The sequence below is a fragment of the Microcaecilia unicolor genome, chromosome 7 (genome assembly GCF_901765095.1).
Source record: "Microcaecilia unicolor chromosome 7, aMicUni1.1, whole genome shotgun sequence".
Classification (NCBI taxonomy): Eukaryota; Metazoa; Chordata; class Amphibia; order Gymnophiona; family Siphonopidae; genus Microcaecilia; species Microcaecilia unicolor.
The window spans coordinates 28,344,899-28,365,989 of record NC_044037.1 but is presented as its reverse complement, the minus strand read 5'-3'; the positions used below and the strand labels follow the sequence as shown (position 1 = coordinate 28,365,989).

General features: G+C 43.3%; 1 protein-coding gene across 2 annotated transcripts in view; it reads right to left on the bottom strand.

Moving 5' to 3' along the window:
* Positions 1-20,539, bottom strand: part of LAMP2 (lysosomal associated membrane protein 2) — a 41,466-nt gene extending 20,927 nt beyond the window's left edge. The window contains exons 1-7 of one of the 2 annotated variants that reach the window (XM_030210573.1): positions 20,423-20,539; positions 17,875-17,990; positions 17,142-17,358; positions 11,457-11,621; positions 11,056-11,237; positions 9,971-10,096; positions 6,350-6,413 (exon numbers count right to left, since the gene is read on the bottom strand). In XM_030210573.1, the coding sequence (XP_030066433.1) occupies positions 6,350-6,413; positions 9,971-10,096; positions 11,056-11,237; positions 11,457-11,621; positions 17,142-17,358; positions 17,875-17,990; positions 20,423-20,471 (919 nt within the window). In that variant the 5' untranslated portion in view covers positions 20,472-20,539. The remainder of the gene's footprint in view (positions 1-6,349; positions 6,414-9,970; positions 10,097-11,055; positions 11,238-11,456; positions 11,622-17,141; positions 17,359-17,874; positions 17,991-20,422) is intronic. The other variant, XM_030210574.1, reaches the window with a different exon arrangement.
* Positions 20,540-21,091: the final 552 nt, after the last annotated feature.

Here is a 21,091-nt window from a genome sequence, read left to right as displayed (position 1 = left end):
CAAAGTACACAAGGGTGGAAGTAAACCAAGTCAAAAGACCAGTACTGAAACCAGTGGGTCCCAATAAACTGGTTTTGGTGCTCTTACCACTGTTTCAGTACTGGTCTTTTGGACTTGATTTAACTTACACCCTTGTATACTTTGCTACCGTCCACCTGGTCTTATCTACCGTGTGAACCGATACTCTCATATCACCTCTCTCCTCAAGTCGCTTCACTGGCTCCTGATCCGCTACCGTATACAGTTCAAGCTTCTCCTAATGGCCTTCAAATGCACTCAATCTGCAGCCCCCCCATTATCTCTCTTCCCTCCTCTCCCCCTATGTCCCCACCCGTAACCTCCGCTCTCAGGACAAATCACTCCTATCTGTACCCTTCTCCACCACCGCTAACTCCAGACTCCGCTCTTTCTGCCTCGCATCATCTTATGCCTGGAACAGACTCCCCGAGCCCATACGCCGTTCGCCCTCCCTGCCCATCTTCAAGTCCTTACTCAAAGCCCATCTCTTCTCCCTTGCTTTTGGCGCCTAACCACCTTCCCCATTCATGATACCTACACTGACTACATAGCTTATTACCTTTAGATTGTAAGCTCTCGAGCAGGGACTGTCCTTCCCCATGTTTTAACTTGTACAGCGCTGCGTAACCCTTGTAGCGCTATAGAAATGCTAAGTAGTAGTAGTAGTATGTAGAAGTGCTATCAGAAATTAGGGAGGCTAACAAAACTGAGGAACACGATAATGGGTGATTACCCTGATATTGACTGGGTAAATGGACATGCTAGGGAAGTAAAACTCCTTGATATCAAGGATTGCTTTATGGAGCAGTTGGTACAACAAGAGGAAAAATTCTAAACCTAGTCCTAGGATACTGATAAAATAAGAATGTAAAAAAAGAGCTTTAAAGGAGCAGCTGCAAATGTCAAAAATTTACATCAGGAATGGATGCTGTTCAAAAATACCAACCTGTAAGCCCAGGCCAAATATAGTCTGAGGAAGGAAGACCAAACAGCTGGTGGTGAAGGAAGCTATTACAGCTAAAAGAAAATTCAGAACATGGACGAATCCAACTGAATAAGGAATGGCAAATCAAATGCAAAGCACTAAGGCAGAGAGACTTTTTTTTAAAGGGTATATTAAAAGCAAGAAGCCAGCAAAAGAATTGGTTGGACCACTAGATGACTTGAGGGGTAAGAGGGGCAACTCAGGGAAGACAAAGCCATAGAGAGATTAAATGAATTCTTTAATCGTCTTTACTAAGACTTGGGAGAGATACTGGTGCCAGAAAAGATCTTCAAAGCTGAAGTCAGAGAAAACTCTCTATAAGCATGGAAGATGCAATTGCAAAGTTTGACAAGCTGAAGAGTAGCAAATTGCCTGGACTGGATGGTACTCATCCCAGAGTACTGACAAAATTGAACTTGCAGAACTATTGTAAGTTAATTAATTGTAAGTTATTTGACTGACTGTACATTTGTCCTTTAGATTGTAAGCTCCTTTGAGCAGGGACTGTCCTATGTTAAATTGTACAGCGCTGCATAACCCTAGTAGCGCTTTAGAAATGTCAAGTAGTAGTAGTAATTAGATTATTTAGATTTTGCTCACACCTTTTTCAGTAGTAGCTCAAGGTGAGTTACATTCAGGTACACTGGATATTTCTCTGTCCCAAGAGGGCTCACAATCTAAGTTTGTACCTGAGGCAATGGAGGGTTAAGTGACTTGCGCAAGATCACAAGGAGAAGCAGTGGGATTTGAACCGGCCACCTCTGGATTGCAAGACCAGTGCTCTAACCACTAGGCCACTCCTAGTATGTAATGTATCTTTAAAATCAAGCATGGTACCAGAAGAAAGGTTCCCACAGGTGATCCAGAAAATTATAGATCAGTGAACCTGATGTTGGTGCTGGGCAAAATAGAGACTCTTATGAACAAAATTACAGAGTATATGCAAAAGCATGGATGAGAAAGCCAACACGGATTTAAGTGAAGGGAAATCTTGCCTTCTCTATTACATTTATTGAAGGTGTGAACAAACATGATAAAGGTTGTCTGGATTTTCAAAAGGCATTTGACAAAGTACCTCAAAGACTCCAGAGGAAATTAGAGCCATGGGATAAAAAGTAGTGTACTATTGTGGATTAAAAACTTAGAAAGCAGTAAGGTTAAATGGGTCAGTATTCTCAATGGAAAGAGGGTAGATGGTGGAGGTTCCATTCGGGCCTGTGCTGGGACCATTGCTTTTTAACCTATTTATAAAACGATCTAGAGATGGGAGTAACTAGTGAGGAAGTTAAAAACAAAAAACGATCTAGAGATGGGAGTAACTAGTGAGGAAGTTAAAAACAAAAAACCACACACACACTTAGCAAATTTAAACAAAAGATTGTGACAGTTACAGGAGGACCTTACAAGACTAGACAGCCAAATGCCAAACATTTAATGCGAGCAAGCATAAAAGTGATGCATGTGAGAAAGAGGAACCTGAACTATAGCTATGTAATGCAAGGTTCCACGTTAGGAGTCACTGACCAAGAAAGTTCTAGGTGTCATTGTTGATACACTGAAACCCTCTGCTCAGTGTGTGGTGAAAAAACAAACAAGGATGTTCTATTGCTCCATGGTGTGACCGCACCTCAAATATCGTGCACAGTTCTGGTCACTGCATCTCAAGAGAGATGGTGGAATTAGAAAAAGGTACAGAGAAGGGTGACAAAAATAAGGGATGGGATGACTTCCCTATCAGGAAAGGCTAAAGTATCTAGGGCTCTTCAGCTTGGAAAAGACTGCCGAGGGGAAACATAATGAAGGACTGTAAAATGAGTGGCCTGGAACAGGTAGACATGAATCAATTGTTTACTCTTTCCCAAAACTACTAGGTCTAGGAAGGAAGGCATGCAATGAAGCTACAAAATAGTAAGTTTAAAATGAATCAGAAATTTTAATTCACACGATGTGTAATTAAACTCTGGAATTTGTTGCCAGAGTGTAGTAAAAGCAGTTAGCTTAACAGGGACTTTTTTGGTTTGAATAGCTTACTAAAAAGTTCATAAGCTATTATTAAAATGGACTTGGGGGAAATACACTGCTTATTTCTAGAAGCATACACAACAAACTGTAGATGGAGTGACAATAGCTCAAAAAGCAAATCCCGACCAAGACATTCTAAGACATTTTAAGTTATATACACAGAAGTACACGAGTGTTAAGCAAGTTGTGTGCACTATCGGAGGTTGGGGGCTGTCAATGATTACAAACTGTCACGAATCAGAGGCTGGCTTCAAGTATGCCTTAAAGGGCCCACGTGACCTTATGAGACGTCCCCTTATCAAAAAGTGATTTGCTTTTTTGAGCTATTGTCACTCCATCTACAGGTTTGTTGTGTATTTTTTAAAACATAAGACTGGAGTGTTGCCATTGTGTGTGAGGTTTTGATTGTTATTTCTAGAAGCAGCATAAAATGTATTGTACTATTTTGGGATCTTCCCAGGTACTTTGTGACCTGGATTGGCCACTGTTTGAAAACAGGATGCTGGGCTTGAAGGACCCTCGGTCTGCCCCAGTATGTATGTTTGAGGGCTCTACCCTTCAGGAGTTACTAGAAGCTTAAAGATGAGGGCCATAGCCTTCAGGAGTCAACTAGAGGGGAGTGTGGGCAATAGGTGAAAAAAACTAGTTTTGGCCAAAACCAACTCATCCCCACTTCCTTCCCCCCCCCCCCCCCCCCCCCCAAAACCTACCAGAGAAGCTACCACTTCCACTTGTGCTGTCTCTGGCTCCAATCCCAAAATGATTGTCATAACCTTCAGTGGCATTTGCAAGACTGCTGCTGAAGTCATGGCACACCAACTCTGGAGTCAGTATAGGCAGGAGAGAGTGGAGATTAGCCACAAACCACCAGGGTGGTAAGAGCAGTTGGGGAAAGGCAAGCCGGGGGTGGGGGGAGACAATAGCCATGGGACATGGCACAAAAACCCAAACAAGGTTGCATGTGGATTTTAGGCTCAGAGCCACTGTAATAGTTGAGAAAACAGTAAGAAAGGTTAATATTTGTAATACAAGAGATTTGGGAGATGCAACATCTGTAAACTTATATTGAAAGTAGAAGATGAAGGCACAATTGAAATATAGTTACTCCTCTACCCCCCAACATTACTGTATACTGATTGACACAGTTTTCACTTGGAGAATGTAGCTTATGAAGGTCAAATTACATAATGTTCAGAGTTTAATAAAAGGCTGGAAATGACAGTTGCCAGACGACTTCCAGAATTTTTTTGCAAGGAGCTAGCAAGCTTAAGCTAAAGGTTAAGTGCCTAGAAGGAATCTCTGTATTAGGATCTGGCAGCTTCAACTTTTAGGTCTCTGCTTAGGAGTAGAGCCACATGACCAAGATGGGCAGACTTGTGATTTGTGCACGTGTGGGTTTTATTGGAAAGGTCTGGATTTCAGGATAGTGTGATACACCAAGTAGATGTGGTTCAGAAAGCTGGGAAGTACTTTTAATATGACAATTGTAATAGAACTGACACTAACACAATACATTTTTTGGTATGAAATGGCTTACAGACTGACCACCTAGTTGGTCAGCTTTTGCCTCCAAAGTTATTTGATTTCAGCAAGGACTTGACACTAACTATAAAGCCAAGTTTCCTTGTTATGGACCCTATAGTAACTGGTGAGTGGTGGTACATTGCGTTCATACTGAAGCGTGTGCTGTAGGGTTCCATATTTAGTCTGGTTTAAGACTACAGTAATAGTTCAATTACAGAAGTCTTGCAGACATCACCAAAAGGGTGGCTAGCCACAATAAGAATATAAAACGGAGGATCTTTAAAAAAAAAAAAAAAAAAAAGTTGACAGTTTGGCAGCTATTCAGGCTGCCAAAAAAAGTGTTTCCAAGAAGTGGCGTGTCAAGAGAATGATGTAACTATGATTAAGGTGGCCAAACCAAATATCTGAAGTCCTGAGTACATAGAAGTGGCCATTGCTTCTGACAAGACCATAAGAGTACTGTAAAGCAGATTTCACCTTCAAAAAAAGGATAAACCGGGGATATTAAGATGGTAAGTAGTCAAACATGGAGGCTTAAACAGTCACTCTAGAGAGATACCTGCGACAGGAGGCAGTCCTCTTGAAAGGAGGCTAAAAAATAGGTTATAGGGGGACAAAGGGTGGAGAATGAACAGTGAAGACCAGTATAATGAATTGATGAAGCACCAGTCAAGCAATGATCTCTGCACAAGAGACCAGAGTTGAGCAGGTGGTGTAGAAACATTGCTTGGGCTCCTGCATCTGAGGGTATGTTTTAGAGGCAAAAGCTCAAGTTATATCTACAAAAACCTGCCTGTTTTCTACCACACAACAATGTGTACTCTATACAAAAGATGGTCAATCCTACCAACCCAGTGCAGACTAATGGGTTATGTCCATCCACCAAAAGGAGACAATAGTGCCAAGTAATTTACCCCCTTAAGGGTATCATGCAGCCTGGAATGTTCAGTAGATCAAATAGCCAAGCAGTGGTGCTCCAAACATCTACAAGGTTTCTGCAAAGCCACCGATTTACAGTGAACACATACCTAGTGGGTGATACTCAACTGAACATCACATACTCCCTCTGCAGCAAAGTCATAATGGAACACAGGAAATGAGAAATACCAAATTGCACTCCAGCAAAGGGGGGGGGGAGGGGGGGGGGGGTTTGAATTGCTTGAAGAGGAGAAACATTTCCTTACGTGAGCTCTCTCAAGTAAACAAGGAGGCCACCAAGACAGAAAAAGTAGTATACTCTTGGCCAACAGGTAGCATGAGAAGCTGAGGAAGCCTTGTTCCATGTAACTTACTGTCACTGTGCTTCAGGCTTACAGGCAAGGAGGGGACCAGCACCAGGTGTCACCCTAGCTTGTGGTGAATGAGGGACCCAGCACCACTGGGTGTTACCCTGTCTCAGAAAACTGCCTCAACCAGCAGAACCCTTTGCTCAACTGATACTCAGAACTAGCTGGGACAGGAGCTAACAGAAAAGCTGCATATCTGCTAGGAGAAAGAATGAGTATTGTGCAGCTTGGAATGTTAAGGGGCAAATGACATGGAACCAATTCTATACCTCCTTCTGCTGGTGGATGATATAACCCATTAGTTTGTACTGGTCCGACTGAACAAGGAAACACGTTACCTTAACTAAATAGCATAGCATGTTGAGAAGTTTGGTGCTCTTAACACTATTTATGGCTGCCAAGGGGTCCAATACAATTAGAAGTGTAAGTTTTGAAATCTGTTGTTTTCCAAGTATATATACTCTTGTTAGCACGGTTTCAAGTTATAGATGTAGGTTAAGAAGCCGTTTCTTACCAGATCCATTTAGGAAGCTGAGCAAGCTGACATTCACCTCCTTGAGATAGAAATTGTTCTTCCTCTGTAAGAAAAAAAAGCCCACAGCTGTAGTAATACAGTGCAGATCCAACAAGCTCTAAGATCCAATAACTGAATTCAACTTAAAAATTAAAACCTCTGCCTAAAGCTGAGCACAAGAGCACTTGAGTTATTTCAAAAGACTAAAGTGAAAACTAAAAAAATGCAGCTACAAGTTCAGCAGAATAAACCACACCTCCCTATCAGGACATGCTGAGAGCAGCCTATGATACTGTATTATATATAGTTTCTTCCTTTCCTATCAAAGCAAGGAAAGGACATTCCATTACACAAGCCCATAAAGGGATGGGGCACAACTTGGCTCAGTCCACACCAAGCACCATCTAACAGATAGGTGAGAATTAGTGAAAGCACGTGAGCCCTTTACAGCAAAAAAAGTTCAACTACTCAGCTGTACAATTGTTAGCTTCTATGGACCCACCTAAAGACAAACAAGTCATGCACACTGAACCAATCCTGCTATCTTGTTACTCTACCTCACAGCCAGATGGCCAATATCTCCCACTGTAACAAAGTGGACTTGGCCTGCTTTTGTGCTACAGAAAAAGCAGTAGGATACAGGTACTCTGTCCTTGGTGGGTTCAGTCTAACTTTTACCTAGGCCAACAGAGGGTTTCTAACTTGCTCAGGGTCACAAGGAGCTGCAGTAGGAATCAAACCTGGTTCCCAGCCCACTACACTAACCGTTAGGCTACTCCTGCCTGTGGAAAGCACCTACTGTGAAGACCTTAAATTCACAGGTTTTATTTGTATGCATTCTTATGTTTTCAAAAAAAACAAGTTTCAGTTCAAACTGACCTACAGTTTACATTTAAGTGAAATAAGTTTTATGACAAAGATCATCAATAGCTTACGTGGACTGTAGAATGTTTTGAAGAGGTAGGTTTTCAGTCTGTTCTGAACTGAAGATAGTTAGTGATACTTCTTGCAGCTTTTGAGTTCCACCCTTTAGAACCCAGGTAGCTAAATCCTCCTGTGTAGATGGTTTTGCAAGTTATGTTTTTGCATTTGGGTAGGTGATGTAGGTAGCTTCTGGTATCTGGGCTTATTTCTTGGGGATAGTATCATATCTTCCCTTTCCAAGTAGTATCTTGAAAATGAGGGTGCTGCTTTGAAGAGTAGTCTTGCCTCGATTGGCAAACAAGTGTAATGTTTCGAGTAATGGAGTTGCTCTTTTGTCTTTTGACTCCCCCCCCCCCCTCCTCCCCCAAGTCTCGCTGCTGTTTTGAATGGTTTGCAATGATTCTACTGTGCTTTCCTTACACCACATGTATGCAGCATTGCAGTAGTCTAGTTGTGATAGTATTGTTGATTGCACCATTATCTGGAATGATTGTCTGGGGAAATTGAGGCCTTCAGTTTCCATAATGTTCTGAAACATTTTGGTGTTACTGCTGATATTGACTGTCCAGTGTTATGGATAGGATAATGCCTAGTATTTAAGTTGTTTCTATTTGGTATGTTTTCTCCTCAAAAGATTTTTTTTAAACTAGTAAAGCTGCAAGACCTGTAGACTTATTAGCAACCACCTTAGAACAAACCTACAGAGCCACACCTGCAACAGGCTCGTTCCCATTCATTTTTATCATTAGATGAGATGAAAGCCACAATGGCTCAAGCAAGCAGCATTCACAATCTATTCTAGAATCAGCCTTCTTCAGATTAGTAATAACCAGTGGCGTAGCCACAGGTGGGCCTCACTTAGGCCCACCCAACAGTAGCACATGTTTAGCAGTAGCTGGTGGAGATCCCAATCTCTGCCAGCTGAAGACTTTCCCCCGATAGTAACAAAATTCTACTCTCCACAATACTGGCACCTGCGCATGCTCAGTTTTCAATGCATGCCTGCTGCAGACTGCCAAGCTGAAAAGAAGCATTTTCCTGCCAGCTGAGATATTGTTTTGGTGGGGGGGGGGGGGGGGACATTTGGTGCCCACCCACTTCTTACCTAGTCTGGCTACGCCCTTGGTAATACCTATTTAAGACTGCCCTTTAGCTCTGTGGGGCCCAAAGCTAGTTTATTAGTTTAGCCACACTGAACCCGCAAAAAGGTGGGAAAATGTGGGGTACAAATGCAAATAAATAAATAAATAATGTCCCCTTTATTCTGATGGGGGGGGGGGGGGTGGTATGAGGAACTGGTCAGACATACTGCGGGTTACCTACAGCTATGCAAACCATGATGCCCACTGCTGATATTGCAATATAAACTGATGCCAATGTGGGCTATGGACCATATGAGCTTGAGCCAAGGACCCATAAGCTTATACTTACCGCCTTCAACCTGTTTTATAGCTTAATGTTCATAGATGCTGAAGGTGGTACAAAGCACAGGGCTACTCTGAACACTTGAAAAACCAATTTGTGAAAAGCTGGGAGGTCACTTATGGAGATGGATTTAGATTTCACCCTTTTCATAGTAACTCAGGTGAGTCAATCAGGTACAGCAGGTTATTTCCATGTCTCTGAAGGTTTTACAATAAATTTATACCCGAGACGGAGTATTATGAAGTATTATGACTTGGCCAGATCACAAGATCAGCGAGACTTAACCTGGCTCCCCTGGTTCCAAGAGCAAGGCTATAAAGCAAACCACAGATCAGTTAAATCGGAATAGAGATTTGAATAGCACAAAGGAATTTGCCTCTGTTATGGCATTGTTTTAAAATGTGTCAATAAATTCTCCATTGAGACTCATCTTGCCTGTAGGTAGCTTCTTGCTCTGTCTCCATTGACTGCTTCTCTGTTCTTAGCCTGCTCCTCAGGGGTCTGAAGTTGCTTAATCATGTTTGGTCAGCTCAAATGGTATTGTGTCCATAGCTTAAAGTGACAGCTGCAGACTAGGATAGAAGAGTTTCCAGGCAACAGATTGCTTAAAAGCCTGGAATCTAATGCTGTTGGAGCCCTGAAAAAGACTGAGGTTGTAATACTAAGCCAGGAAGATAAGGGCAAGAGGGAAGCGAGATTCACCCAAGCTTAGCATTATGGTACACAAGGACTCAATTCCCGGCTTATTTAGAAGGGAGGGGTTACTATGTTCTGGCTAAAAGAAATCCTGACTAGAGTTTATTAAAAACCATACCTCACCAAGCACCCAAGTCTCTTCTGCACCAAAAAGGCTGTATTCAGATGTCACTAACCTAATGTATAACCTCAATGTATTTAATGCAATCAAACATCACACTTGGCTTTAAGCAGCATTCAAAATTAGTATGTTTTAACTTAAGACCCACAGGGGACTAACATCTTCTAAATGTAAGGCCCACTCTAGCTCAAGAATTTAGCGAGACCACTGAAAGCCAACCCTCTCCAGGTCTTAAGAGTCACCTCTGGGTGAGCACCCCCAATACTGAACTGTAGAGGGGTATTTCCATTGAGTTTAGAACCAATCATTTGGAACGTTGGCTCCTATGATGCTCCATCATGCTTTAAACTGCACAGAGGCTATGTCAAGACCTTACTTCAAAGTTTAGAGATAAAGCATTGTAAGATGAGAACTCCCCATAACATTTACAGCTCAACATGCATTAAGTTACTCACCACTGCAAAAATAAAGCTGAGAAACCTTGTGTTGTTGCTGTTCAGTCTCAGTGTGGCAGTGTCATTATCACAGGTTCCAGTGACACTGGTGTTATTGGGATCAATGTTAATGGTAATCCAAGTAGTCTGGAAAAAAAAAAAAAAAAGTGTTACATAACAATTGTCAATACAAGTAGCAAAGGTTATTTAGGCTCCCCATTTTGTTCTAATGAAACGAGGACTATCAGGAGTATAAAGACAATGGCTGTGGACCAGCGGGTTCAACTCAGTTAGGTTTTCAAGATACACAATGAATATGCATGATAAGTAAACTCATGCATATTCATTGTGGATTTTGAAAACCCAAGCTCTAGGACAGCAGTGTTAAAATTCATGAATGCCAGGAGACCTGAACTCCTGGCCAAGTGACCCCTATGAATTCCTCATTAACTCCTTTTGTCTTTAAGGCTTTTGATCTGTATGACCAGAAGTACCAAAGTATTTAACTGTGGTACTGTATAATATGTAGATAGTGTTCATGAAATCCATGGTGGTGTTCAGAAAAATTGTTTAACAACTTTATAACAAAATGAAGCACTGGAACAGCATCCAGCTGATTGAAGTTATATCAAAACCTTTTCTTGCTATCTGGACCCAGGGGCAAGATAGCACCTTCAAACGTTCACCAGATACCGTTCCAGTGCTTCATTTAATAAGTGTTGAAAACAATTTTCCCCAAACACCACAGTAACTGCAAATGAAGTCACTAATACTATTACACTTGGAAGGTTTTTGCCCGTGATGAAGCACGGAGCTGTTTGGACCGTAATAGCTCTAATCCCTATTGGGTTGTGAGCTTTTGAGGCTTTTCCTTCCTTGTTTTCACTATAAGTCTAGGAGTGCTTTCAGAATGCAACACTTGTGTGGATTGCTACTTTTGTTTTTATCCTGAAAACCTGGACCTGCCTGGGGCTCTCGAGGTCTAGAGTTGGCTACCCCTAGGTTTAAGGCATGCTTACAGGTTGTACACATTGAGCAGAAGCTTATCTCTATTCATTCTCTCCCTCCCCCTCCCCCCCCCCCCCCCCCCCCCCCCCCACACACACCTTGTTTGAAGCCTGGGAGATGTTGAGCTGTAGTCCCATGGTGGCCAGAAGAGACATGTTCCCACTGCTGAAGGAGTAGTTGCCAGTTATAGGTTCATCTGCTATAGGTGCTGCAGTTGGTGGGTATATGGTACTTACTGGTACCACTGGAGTGACAGGTGTATCAGCTTCACATTGGGATGCTAAAAGAGTTGAAACAGTATGAATAGTTAATACTACATGAGCAGTAATCAATGCACAGGAGACATGGGAGGCAATGTAAGAAGATTGTTGTACCTGCAGTTATCTTAAATGCAAGTGTGGGTGTGGTGTGGAGAATATCAGTTTTGCTAAGAAGCTACCAACTCACTCAAGCAACAGGTAAACCCTGCCACGTGTCTTTCTTAGTCTCAAATGCTTACCATTACTGCCAATGGTGCCATTCTCCACAAATGCCTGAAGTGTCACATCCCAAAGTGTCTGTACAACATCTGTTGCTGTTACAACATCCACACTGTTGCACATGTACATAGTGTTCAGAGGGACTGCAGGGGGCACGTCAACATTACTGACTCTAGTGAGTGTACCTAGAAAACAAAGGAATGATGTACTTTCACACTGATTATAGCTTGTAACATACAACATGCAGCTACTGAAATTGTGCACTACATTTCCCAGACAGCCCAAAGACCTGGTGGTAGCTCATGTTGTAAGAGGCCAGCCTCCCTCCCCCCCCACCAAAAAAAAAAAACAGGAAACACCTAACCAGATATCCACAGTTTACTTGAAGCAAAGCATTGCTCTTACTGTGTGTTAGTAAAGTCCCCTGAAAACAACTACTTCCATACTGGGATAGACCCAAAGGTCCATCAAACGTAGCATCCCATAGAATTTAATTACGCATTGAATGAAGAAATATCCAATTTGTTTTAAAATGTACTACTTTGTAGCTTCATTGTGTGCCCTCTAGTCCTAGTATTTTTGGAAGGCATAAACAATTCACATCTACCCATGCCACTATTCACTTTATAGACCTCTGTCTTCTCCAAGCTGAAGAGCCCTAGCTGCTTTAGCCTTTCCTCAAAGGGAAGTCCCATTCCCTTTATAATTTTGTCACCCTTCTCTGTGCCTTTTCTAATTCCACTAGATTTTTTTTTAAATATTTGAGGTCCGGTTGCATCATGGAGCGATACAAAGGCATGACGACCTCACATAGGTTATGCCTTCAAAAGCAGTTCAGGAAGTTAGTCTATGGATAAACTGTAAATGCCACCTAAGGATGCTAACTGTAGTGTTGAGAGACACAAGTGCTTGACTGCTTGTTTTGAGCTGCATTAGCAGAAGTTATTTAATCCTCAGGAATGTGGTGCTTGGCAATATGCTCAGGGCCAGCATAAAACTATTGAGCAGGTGAGGCTCTGGCCCAGGGCACCAAAACACCCAGCCTCTGACCTTGCCTAGTCTACAGGTTAAGACTTCTTCCCCCTGCCCCCTCCAATCCAGTCTCTCCCCTTCTTTGCAGTTCAGCACTGCTGCTGTTGGTGACCCAACATGACAGGCTGCCTTCAGCCAGGGCTGGGTCTTCCTCTGCCACATCCCACCCACAGAATACCAATGGTGGCAGGACATAGCAGAGGGAAGACCCAGGGGCTGGCTGGAGGCAGCTTGTCATATTTGCTGCTGCTGTTTGTGACCAAACTTTGCAAGACCAGTTCCCAAAAAGTGCATGGTTTGAACAATGTATCCTTACACCAAGACATGGCATCATGACAGCAAGGTTGCAACAGAGACCACAGTAGACCAGGTGTCTAAATAGAGATTTTAAATACTACAAAATTACTTAACTGCTCAAACTGTAAATAGTACCATTGTTTGAAATAACTATGCAAATGCCAAAAGCCTCTGAGAATTCTCCCCATTTAGTGCAGAATATAATAGGCAGCTGAGACCTGGTAGAAGGAAGATAAGAAAAGGGATCCCATCATACCAATGTACAAATTATATCAGTGATAGGGTAGAGTGGATCGAATTGGTAAAGAGATAGCATTATACGCTGATTCAAATTGGTTCTGCAGCATTTTTAACCTAACATCTTGAAATCCTTATGGATAAATTTCCATGTGTAAAAGGGGAGTAGTAAGGAGTGTACTACCGTTTATCTGGCCAGGATGGAAGATGCAAAAGTGTTCTAACATACTGGGTAATGTATTTTCAGTTATTACAATACTGATTGGGTAAACATACTACAGAGGTAAAATTCTTCTATGAAATCAAGGACTGCTCTAAGGAGCAGCTGGTTCAGGAACAATTCTTAAGTCTAGTCCTTAAGGGTGCTTGACATGGTGCTGGGGCCACTTGATAAGTGATCATAAGGATCAGGTTTGATACAATCTCTGAAGTAAACACAGGAATCCAATTCTTTACCACTAACTTTCAAAAAGGAGACTGATTAACAATAGTCAAAAGTTGGGAGCAGCTGCAAAACATACCATCCTGGAAGCCCAGACATAAAAAAAAAGAGGAAGGCCAAACAGCTGGAATATAGTTATTGGAGCTAAACAAAAATCCTTCAGAAAAGTGGAAGAATCTGACTGAAAATGGGAAATGGCAAGTGGAAGTGCTGATAAGGAAAATTGCGTATTTTGCTTCCAACACATAGTAAAGAACTTTAGGTATATTAGAAGCAAATCAGTTGGACTGCTGGATGACCAAGGGGAGTAAGAGGGGAACTCAAGCGAAGATGAGAATGAATTCTTTATTTGGTCTTCACTGAGGGAGAGATACCAGTGTCCGAAATTATTTTCTATGCTGAGGCAGCCAACATGGATGTAGGTAAGGGAAAGTCTTGCCTCCTTATCTACTACCTTTCTTTGAAAGGCCTGAAAGAACATGTGGATAAAGGCGAGGAAGTCAATACTGTGTATCTGCATTTTCAAAAGGCATTTGATAAAGTACGCAAGCAGCTAACAAGGTGGAGGAATGTCTCCCCCCCTCCCTCATATCTTCATGACTGAGGAGAAAAACTGAAGATTTCTGATCATTCCTCCACCTTGTTTGACTTCTGTGGAAGTATTTTCCTGCCTTTTGTTTTTAATTTGCCAAAGTACCTCAAAAAGATTCAAGGGAATCTAATTTAATATTCTGGAGATACCTTAAAGCCTTATCCTATATAATAATTCTCACCTCCAACGTTCTAATGTGCCTGGTACCGTGGCTTCCTCGGAGATGGTCTGCTAGGCAGTTTAGAATGCACTGTCAGTGATGTCACTGACAGCTGATTCCAAGGCAAGGGGAGGAGTAGGGAAACACGGAGCGTGTTTCCCTACTCCTCCCCCTGCCAGGGAAACAGCTGTCAGTGCCCCCCCCCCCCCCCCGCGGCACAACACCCAAGCCCCTGCCCTGCAAAACCACAAGCCAGACAGGGGAGGAGTAGGGAAACACTCCTCCCCCTGCCTACCAATCAGGTCTCAGTGCCCCCCCCTCGGCTCAACACCCAAGCCACTCCACCTCGGCGCAGCACCCAAGCCCCTACCCCCCCTCGACGCATCACCCAAGACCCCCCCGGCGCATCACCAAAGCCCCTACCCCCCCTCTCGGGCACATCAACTCCCTCGCGCCACCCGCAGCCGCCAATACTAATGCTGTCCGGCCGCTGCTGCTTCTCCTGTGGAGCAGCAGCGGCCGGTACAAAAAGAAAGGCAAAAAAAGATTAACCTGAAACGTGGCTCCGAAGACAGCCATATGGCATTGGCTGTCATCTCTGCAGCCGCTCCTCCTCTCCCCTCTGACATCGCTGTGCTCCTCCGGGGTCTTCCTGCAGGGGCAGTGACGTGGAGGGGAGAGGAGGGCTGCAGTGACGACAGCCAATGCCAGATGGCTGTCTACGGAGCCACGTTTCAGGTTAAAAATCTTTTTTTGGCTTTTTTCTTTTTGTATCGGCTGCTGCTGCTCAACAGGAGACGCAGCAGTGGCCGGACAGCGTTAGTATTGGCGGCTGCGGGTGGCTGCAGGGGCAGAGGAGGGTTGGTGGGGAGGGGGTCCTGAGACCAGATGGGTGGCTGCAGGTGGGGCAGGGGAGACAGGAAGGACGCTGCGGGGGGGGGGGGGGGGGGATTACCTTGCTAGTGCCCGTTTCATTGCCTACCGAAACGGGCCTTTTATACTAGTATGATCATAATTGAAACCTCTATGTTATTCTAGTTCCATTCTAATTATAGATGGATGACTAAATTACTTTTTTGTATCTACAGTAGCATTTGTTCTCATTGTAATACTTAATGTATAACATCCCGTATCACTTTTTGTACCGTGAATTGCAATAAGTTATTAGCTACATTGAACCTGATCTATCGGGATAATGTGGGATATAAATGAAAAAAAAACTATTGAGGTAATTTTTTTGCTAATGACAGTTATTCAAAGTTAAGTTGCAAGAGAACCTTATAAGACTGGGCATCCAAATGGCAGATATTTAAGTAGTGATGCATGGGGGTGGGGGGGGGGTGTGGGGGGAACATAGCTACCTGATGCACGGTTACACAGTCACCACCCAGGAAAAAGGATCTAGGTGTCATTGATACATTGAAACGCTTAAGAGTGCAGTAGCAGCTAACAAAGCAAATAGAATGTTAGGAATTAGGAAAGGAATGGAAAAACAAAGTGAAAATATTATGCCTTTGTATAGCTCCATGGTGTGACTGCATCTCAAATAGTGTGCGCAATTCTGGTCACTGCATCTCAACAGAGATAGCAGAATCAGAAGATGTAAAGAGAAGTCTGAAAAATAATAAAGGGGATGGGATGACTTTCCTATGAGGAATGACTAAAGCAGCTAGGGCTCTTCAGCTTGTAGAAGAGATGGCGGAGAATAAAATACTGACTAGAGTGGAATGGGTAAGACATGAATTATTTACTTTCCAACAATACTAGGCCTAGGAGAACACAGTGAACTTTAGTAACTAGAGCAAATATCTGGAATTTTTTTTGCCAGAGAATGTGGTAAAAGTAGTTAGCTTAGCAGGTTCTAAAAAAGGTTTTGAATAATTTCTTCAGAAAAGCCAATAAGATACTTTGGAAAATCTACTGCTTTTTTTCTAGGACAGGCAGCATAAAATCTGTTACTCTTGAGATCTTGCCAGGTTGTGACCTAGATTGGCCCTTCAGTGTATCCCAGTATAGTAGCATACCAATGTCAACTTCCAAGGGAAGCAGTATTGTATAAAACAAAAGTAGTGGTCTCATGTTCCCCATGCTGCTAGATCTTTGGTCTTACTCCATAGTTTGAGGGCTGCTGATGCTTCAGGTCTTCAGGACATTTCTAACATGCATGAGGATTTGCATAAAGATCAGATTCATGGTTATGCTCAATTTAGACCCATTAAAGCAAAAAAAACTGTAGTTGAAAAGAGAAACTGAAGGGGGTGTGGGTGTGCATGCAGCATCAGTAAGGTGTGCAGAAATGAGGTTCTCTAGTCAGGAACATGGCCATAGCTACTTGTGGGTCTGGAAGGTCACAGGCCCAAAAAAAAAGACAACAAAAACGGAAGATGTACAGAAAGACCAAACAAATCGCAAATGTAAAAAAGCCAATATCATTTATTAAGACCCTACATGGTCCGTGTTTCGGCCAAAGAGGCCTTCTTCAGGGGTCTATAAATTGGCATATATAGTTATTCTTCCAGAAGTTCACTCAAAATCAAGACAGATCTGCTAATGCTGTCCGAACAATGCATGAACATGTAGTCAAAATGAAAAGGCCCACCAAGACTGGCAGCATGTGTCAAAAGGCAAGGGGGAGGTACAAAAACATTTTATGTAGTGCCCAATTTGGCACTGCTCTTCTTTCCAGTCCTCCATACCTACATGTCTTACAGCAGTGATGAAACCAGGCTGCTGTTGGTTAGATGGAGGGGGGGGGGGGGGGGAACGTGCCTCAGCCATATCCTACTGCTACATAGGTGGGACACAGCAGCGAAGTCTGTGGGATGCCTGGAGGTAGCCTGGCTTCATCACTGCAGCAAAAACAGTTAAGATGGAGAAGTGCTTAGTTCCCAAAGTGTCTGCTTCCTAATATTACACTGTCACAATAAAGTCTTGAAATATATTACCATTGCTTTTGGCATCTGGGAACAGATGCGAGTCACTGAGGTTGTACGTGAAAGTGATGGCACTTCCTCTGTAAACGGTGGCATTTCTGGTGAAGTTCAGAATCCATGAATGGCCAGATCCAAAGTGTATCCACAGCAGGGAACCAACAGATTCACTGCCACATATGCTCTTGTCCAGTGTCACGTTATTATCGGGTAAGGAAAAGGACACATTTGTCTACAGTGATGGTAGAAAGATACAGTAAATAGATACCAGTTAAAAAGTTTAAAAAAAACTCTTAAAATCCTATTTGAAGATTAAGAGGACTAACTTCACTTCCTTGACACTCTGAAGCTCCCCCCTTTAGATTCTGTTAATTGATGATGCCCACCATCCTCCCCCTCTAGGCCAGAAGACATGAGGGTTCAGGGATGCTGCCTCTGAAGCCCACAGCTTGTTAGTTGGCAGGGGCCATTGCTTTAATGACCAAGCACCCAACATCCACAGAACGACTAACTATGAGGATCTATTTGCATCTCTTTAGGCCATTGTACAAAGTGCTAAGAGCCCAAGCATCTAGCATGAAACCCTAGCCTACAATACCTAGAAAGTGTTTAGCTATATCTGTGAAGCCTGTTTATTCCAATACCAGGCTTGAAGGGGGGTGGGGGGTGGGGGGGGGGGGCAGGCGTGCAACGGATCACAGTACTCCAGCAGAAAATAAAGACAACAAATTAAGAGACTTTTACATACATCATTTGTATTCGTTTCGTAATGTACTGTGAAGTTCACCATCAAGCTGGCAAATATGCAGGTCTTATTGGCATCATCCTTCACTTCAACATGCAGCGCTCTGGACTGCAAAACTCCTAAAATTAAAGAGTTATGAAGATGTGTAAAATTATGCTGTATGCTTTAAAGTCTATTTGGTTAAAAAAAAAAAAAAAAAAGCAGTAAGTTACATTCGGGTATGCTGGATATTCCCCTGTTTCCAGAGGGTTTACAATCTGTTTGAACCTAGAGCAATGGTGTCACGTCCCTTGCGCTAACCATTAGATAGGTATACCTGGTGAAGACGAGTCAGCTTATGGACCCTGGTAAAGTTTGAGTGCCTGCAAATGCGTAGCAGTTTTAACCAGTGCTAAAACAGCTCTCTCCCAACCGCCACCTGCCATGAACTTCCCTCCCCTCTTAACAGCTCAATCCCAGTCCAGCCATCTCCCCTCCCCATCTGCAGGGGGCAAGGTAAGCAAGATACTATATCAGGATTTTGGCACCCTTTATGTTCAGCCTCCTAAGCCAATGCCTCACCTGTTCCATGGCCCGGAGGAGGAATGGCCTAATGATTAGTGCAGTGGGCTTTGATCCTGGCAACCTGGGTTCTAGTCCCACTGCAGCTCCTTGTGACCTCTGGCAAGTCACTTAACCCTCCATTGCCCCAGGTACAAGACTTAGATCGTGAGCCTTCCAGGGACAGAGAAAAGTACCTGCATATAATGTGTACAGCACTCCGTACATCTAGTAGCACTATAGAAATGATTATTATTAGTAGTGGTGATGATTTACCTATAGGCTCAGAGGGATGTCAGGAACCCAGAAGGGGGGGCTACCAAGTGCAAAGGAACTCAGTATAAAGCCCATACAACTAGTAGTACATCTACTATTAGTACAGACATCATAGCTCTTTACTACTAGGAGTAGTTTCAGGCACTTTTTCCTGCTGGTGCAATTGTGGTAATAAAGATCAGAAGGCAGTGAAGCATCTGTCATGCTCACCTCCAAGCATACCACCACCAGATTCATCATTCAGGTGGCAGGGCCTGCCCTCACCATCCACATCACGCCCCACGATTCATCCTCTATACTACAGGCCCCACCACCAGGGCAGCTTCTTGCACTACATACAAGCAGTTTTTCCCTACTTGTTGCTTCAGATGACAACTACCTCACCACATGGTAGAGTTACCTCTGAATTGTCAGCACACAGACTCATTTTTCAATGCAGAACGCTACTAGAGGAAACACTAAACCCAGAGAAACATCACCTGCCTAGTAAAGCCATGTTTAATGATGCCTATCAAGGCCTGTATTTAGACAAAAGAGGCCAAATTAGGAGGTGCTTAATGACCATTGGTTAGTGATAGGCTTTAAAACTCACTTTAGACAGGTATGGAGGTAGCTTTGAGTTAGGCTGCTAAGAACTTTGACCATTTTTTAAATTGTTTCCTTGGAAATATGACTAAGATCACAAAAGCAAAAATCCATAAAACCATATGTTATGACACCTGATACCTCAAACAAAAAAAACCCAAAACAATACAAAACTTGTCATCTTGCTCTGTTATGTCAAAGAAGAAACAAACAACTATAAGAAAAATGGGTAGGATAGTCTGGCCTAGCAATTTCTGTAGCAATGTTATGTCCTATCACACAACAAGAGTGACCAAGTTCAACTGCACACTTGACTTGACCCTGGATATCACCTGTGAGCCAAGTAAAAATAGAACTGTTCCTCACTGAAGCGGCACAGACATCAAGTTTTAAGCTAGTTAAATCACAGGGTCCTAAGCTACAGTACATATTAATGAGTAATCACCACAGGGCATGCTCATACGTCCCACATATGTGGATTTCCCACACACACACAAAAAAATCCTGTTTTTTTTTTAAACTTTTTTTTTTAAGCACTAGGGGCAAGTCAGGGTGTTCAGCAGCAGTTGTTAGCACAGCTACTCACATTAACCAATTAAATGCACGAGCCCTTACCACCTACAAGTTGGTGTTGGTAAGCGCTCACAAGCTAATGGGAAGATTTGCAGTTTGTCATTAATTAAAAACAAAAATTAATTATTTTACCCAAGCAGTAAAAATGGGCCTCAGCACATAGGTATGAGGTTCATAAGCATGCGCTTAAGACCACTTTTTACCACAGTCAGCAAGAACAATAGTCTGCTTCTAAAAAGATGCATACTTGACTTAAAGCCATACCACCTTCCCAGCAAAAGGCGAGGTACCAAGCCATCAGGAAACCGTAAACATTCACATCCCATGATGACAACGTTATTTAAACGAGAGAGCAGGCAAAGCAAACATCACATAACCAGAGACACCAAATGGCTCCCGGACCAAGTCCCTGCATGCACAAGCTGTGCTACACACCCCTAAGCCATCAGACATGGACGGCATGAGCACACACACAGCACAGAATCATCTCTGACACGAGTTAAACCCGCGACATCGCCAGCAGCAGAGGGAAACCAAACCACCCCGGTGATCAGAGGTAGGAAAGAACAGCACCTACCCAAGGCCAAGAGGCAAGGTAGCACCAACACCACACAGCCGTGCATCATGCACTGAGAGTCACCGCAGCCGGCCCGAGACTGACAGAATAATCCCGTGCCCTTTCTTCACGTGATGCATTTTATCCCCCGCACGGCGTATCGGCCCAGCCCTTCCCCTAGATCTGCTGGTTCTCGCGACACCTGTAGTAGCAGAGGCAGCGCGGTCGGGATTCCTTCCTTCTCGCGTGCTCTCTCGCTTTAGCGATACAATTTTTGAAGAGGGCGTCAATGCTAAACCGAACAATTTTTGCTTGGAAGCAGACTAGGAACGCTGAGTCAAGCCTCCTGCTGGAGTCTGTTGTGAGAGAGAGCTCTTCAGATCTTAACCCCAATATGAATAACAGGCAAAATGAAACTGATTTTGGAGACTGCAAGAAAAATACAAATCCGAAATCGGAATCATTAGGTACAAATCTAGACAGGTGACCTGAAAGAAGGGGCTGGGCTTAGCTCCAGGCCATCCCAGTAGACTATTTCTTTTAGCTTGTTGTAGGCAAAATGCGTGGAGCCCCGAGGGACCATTTGCTCATGGCACAGGGAGAGTAAGAGTGACAGTTTTGTGATGTTAGGCAGGAAAGTCTCCAGATATTACTGGAGATGTTACATGGGAGGGAGGAGAAAGATGTTAT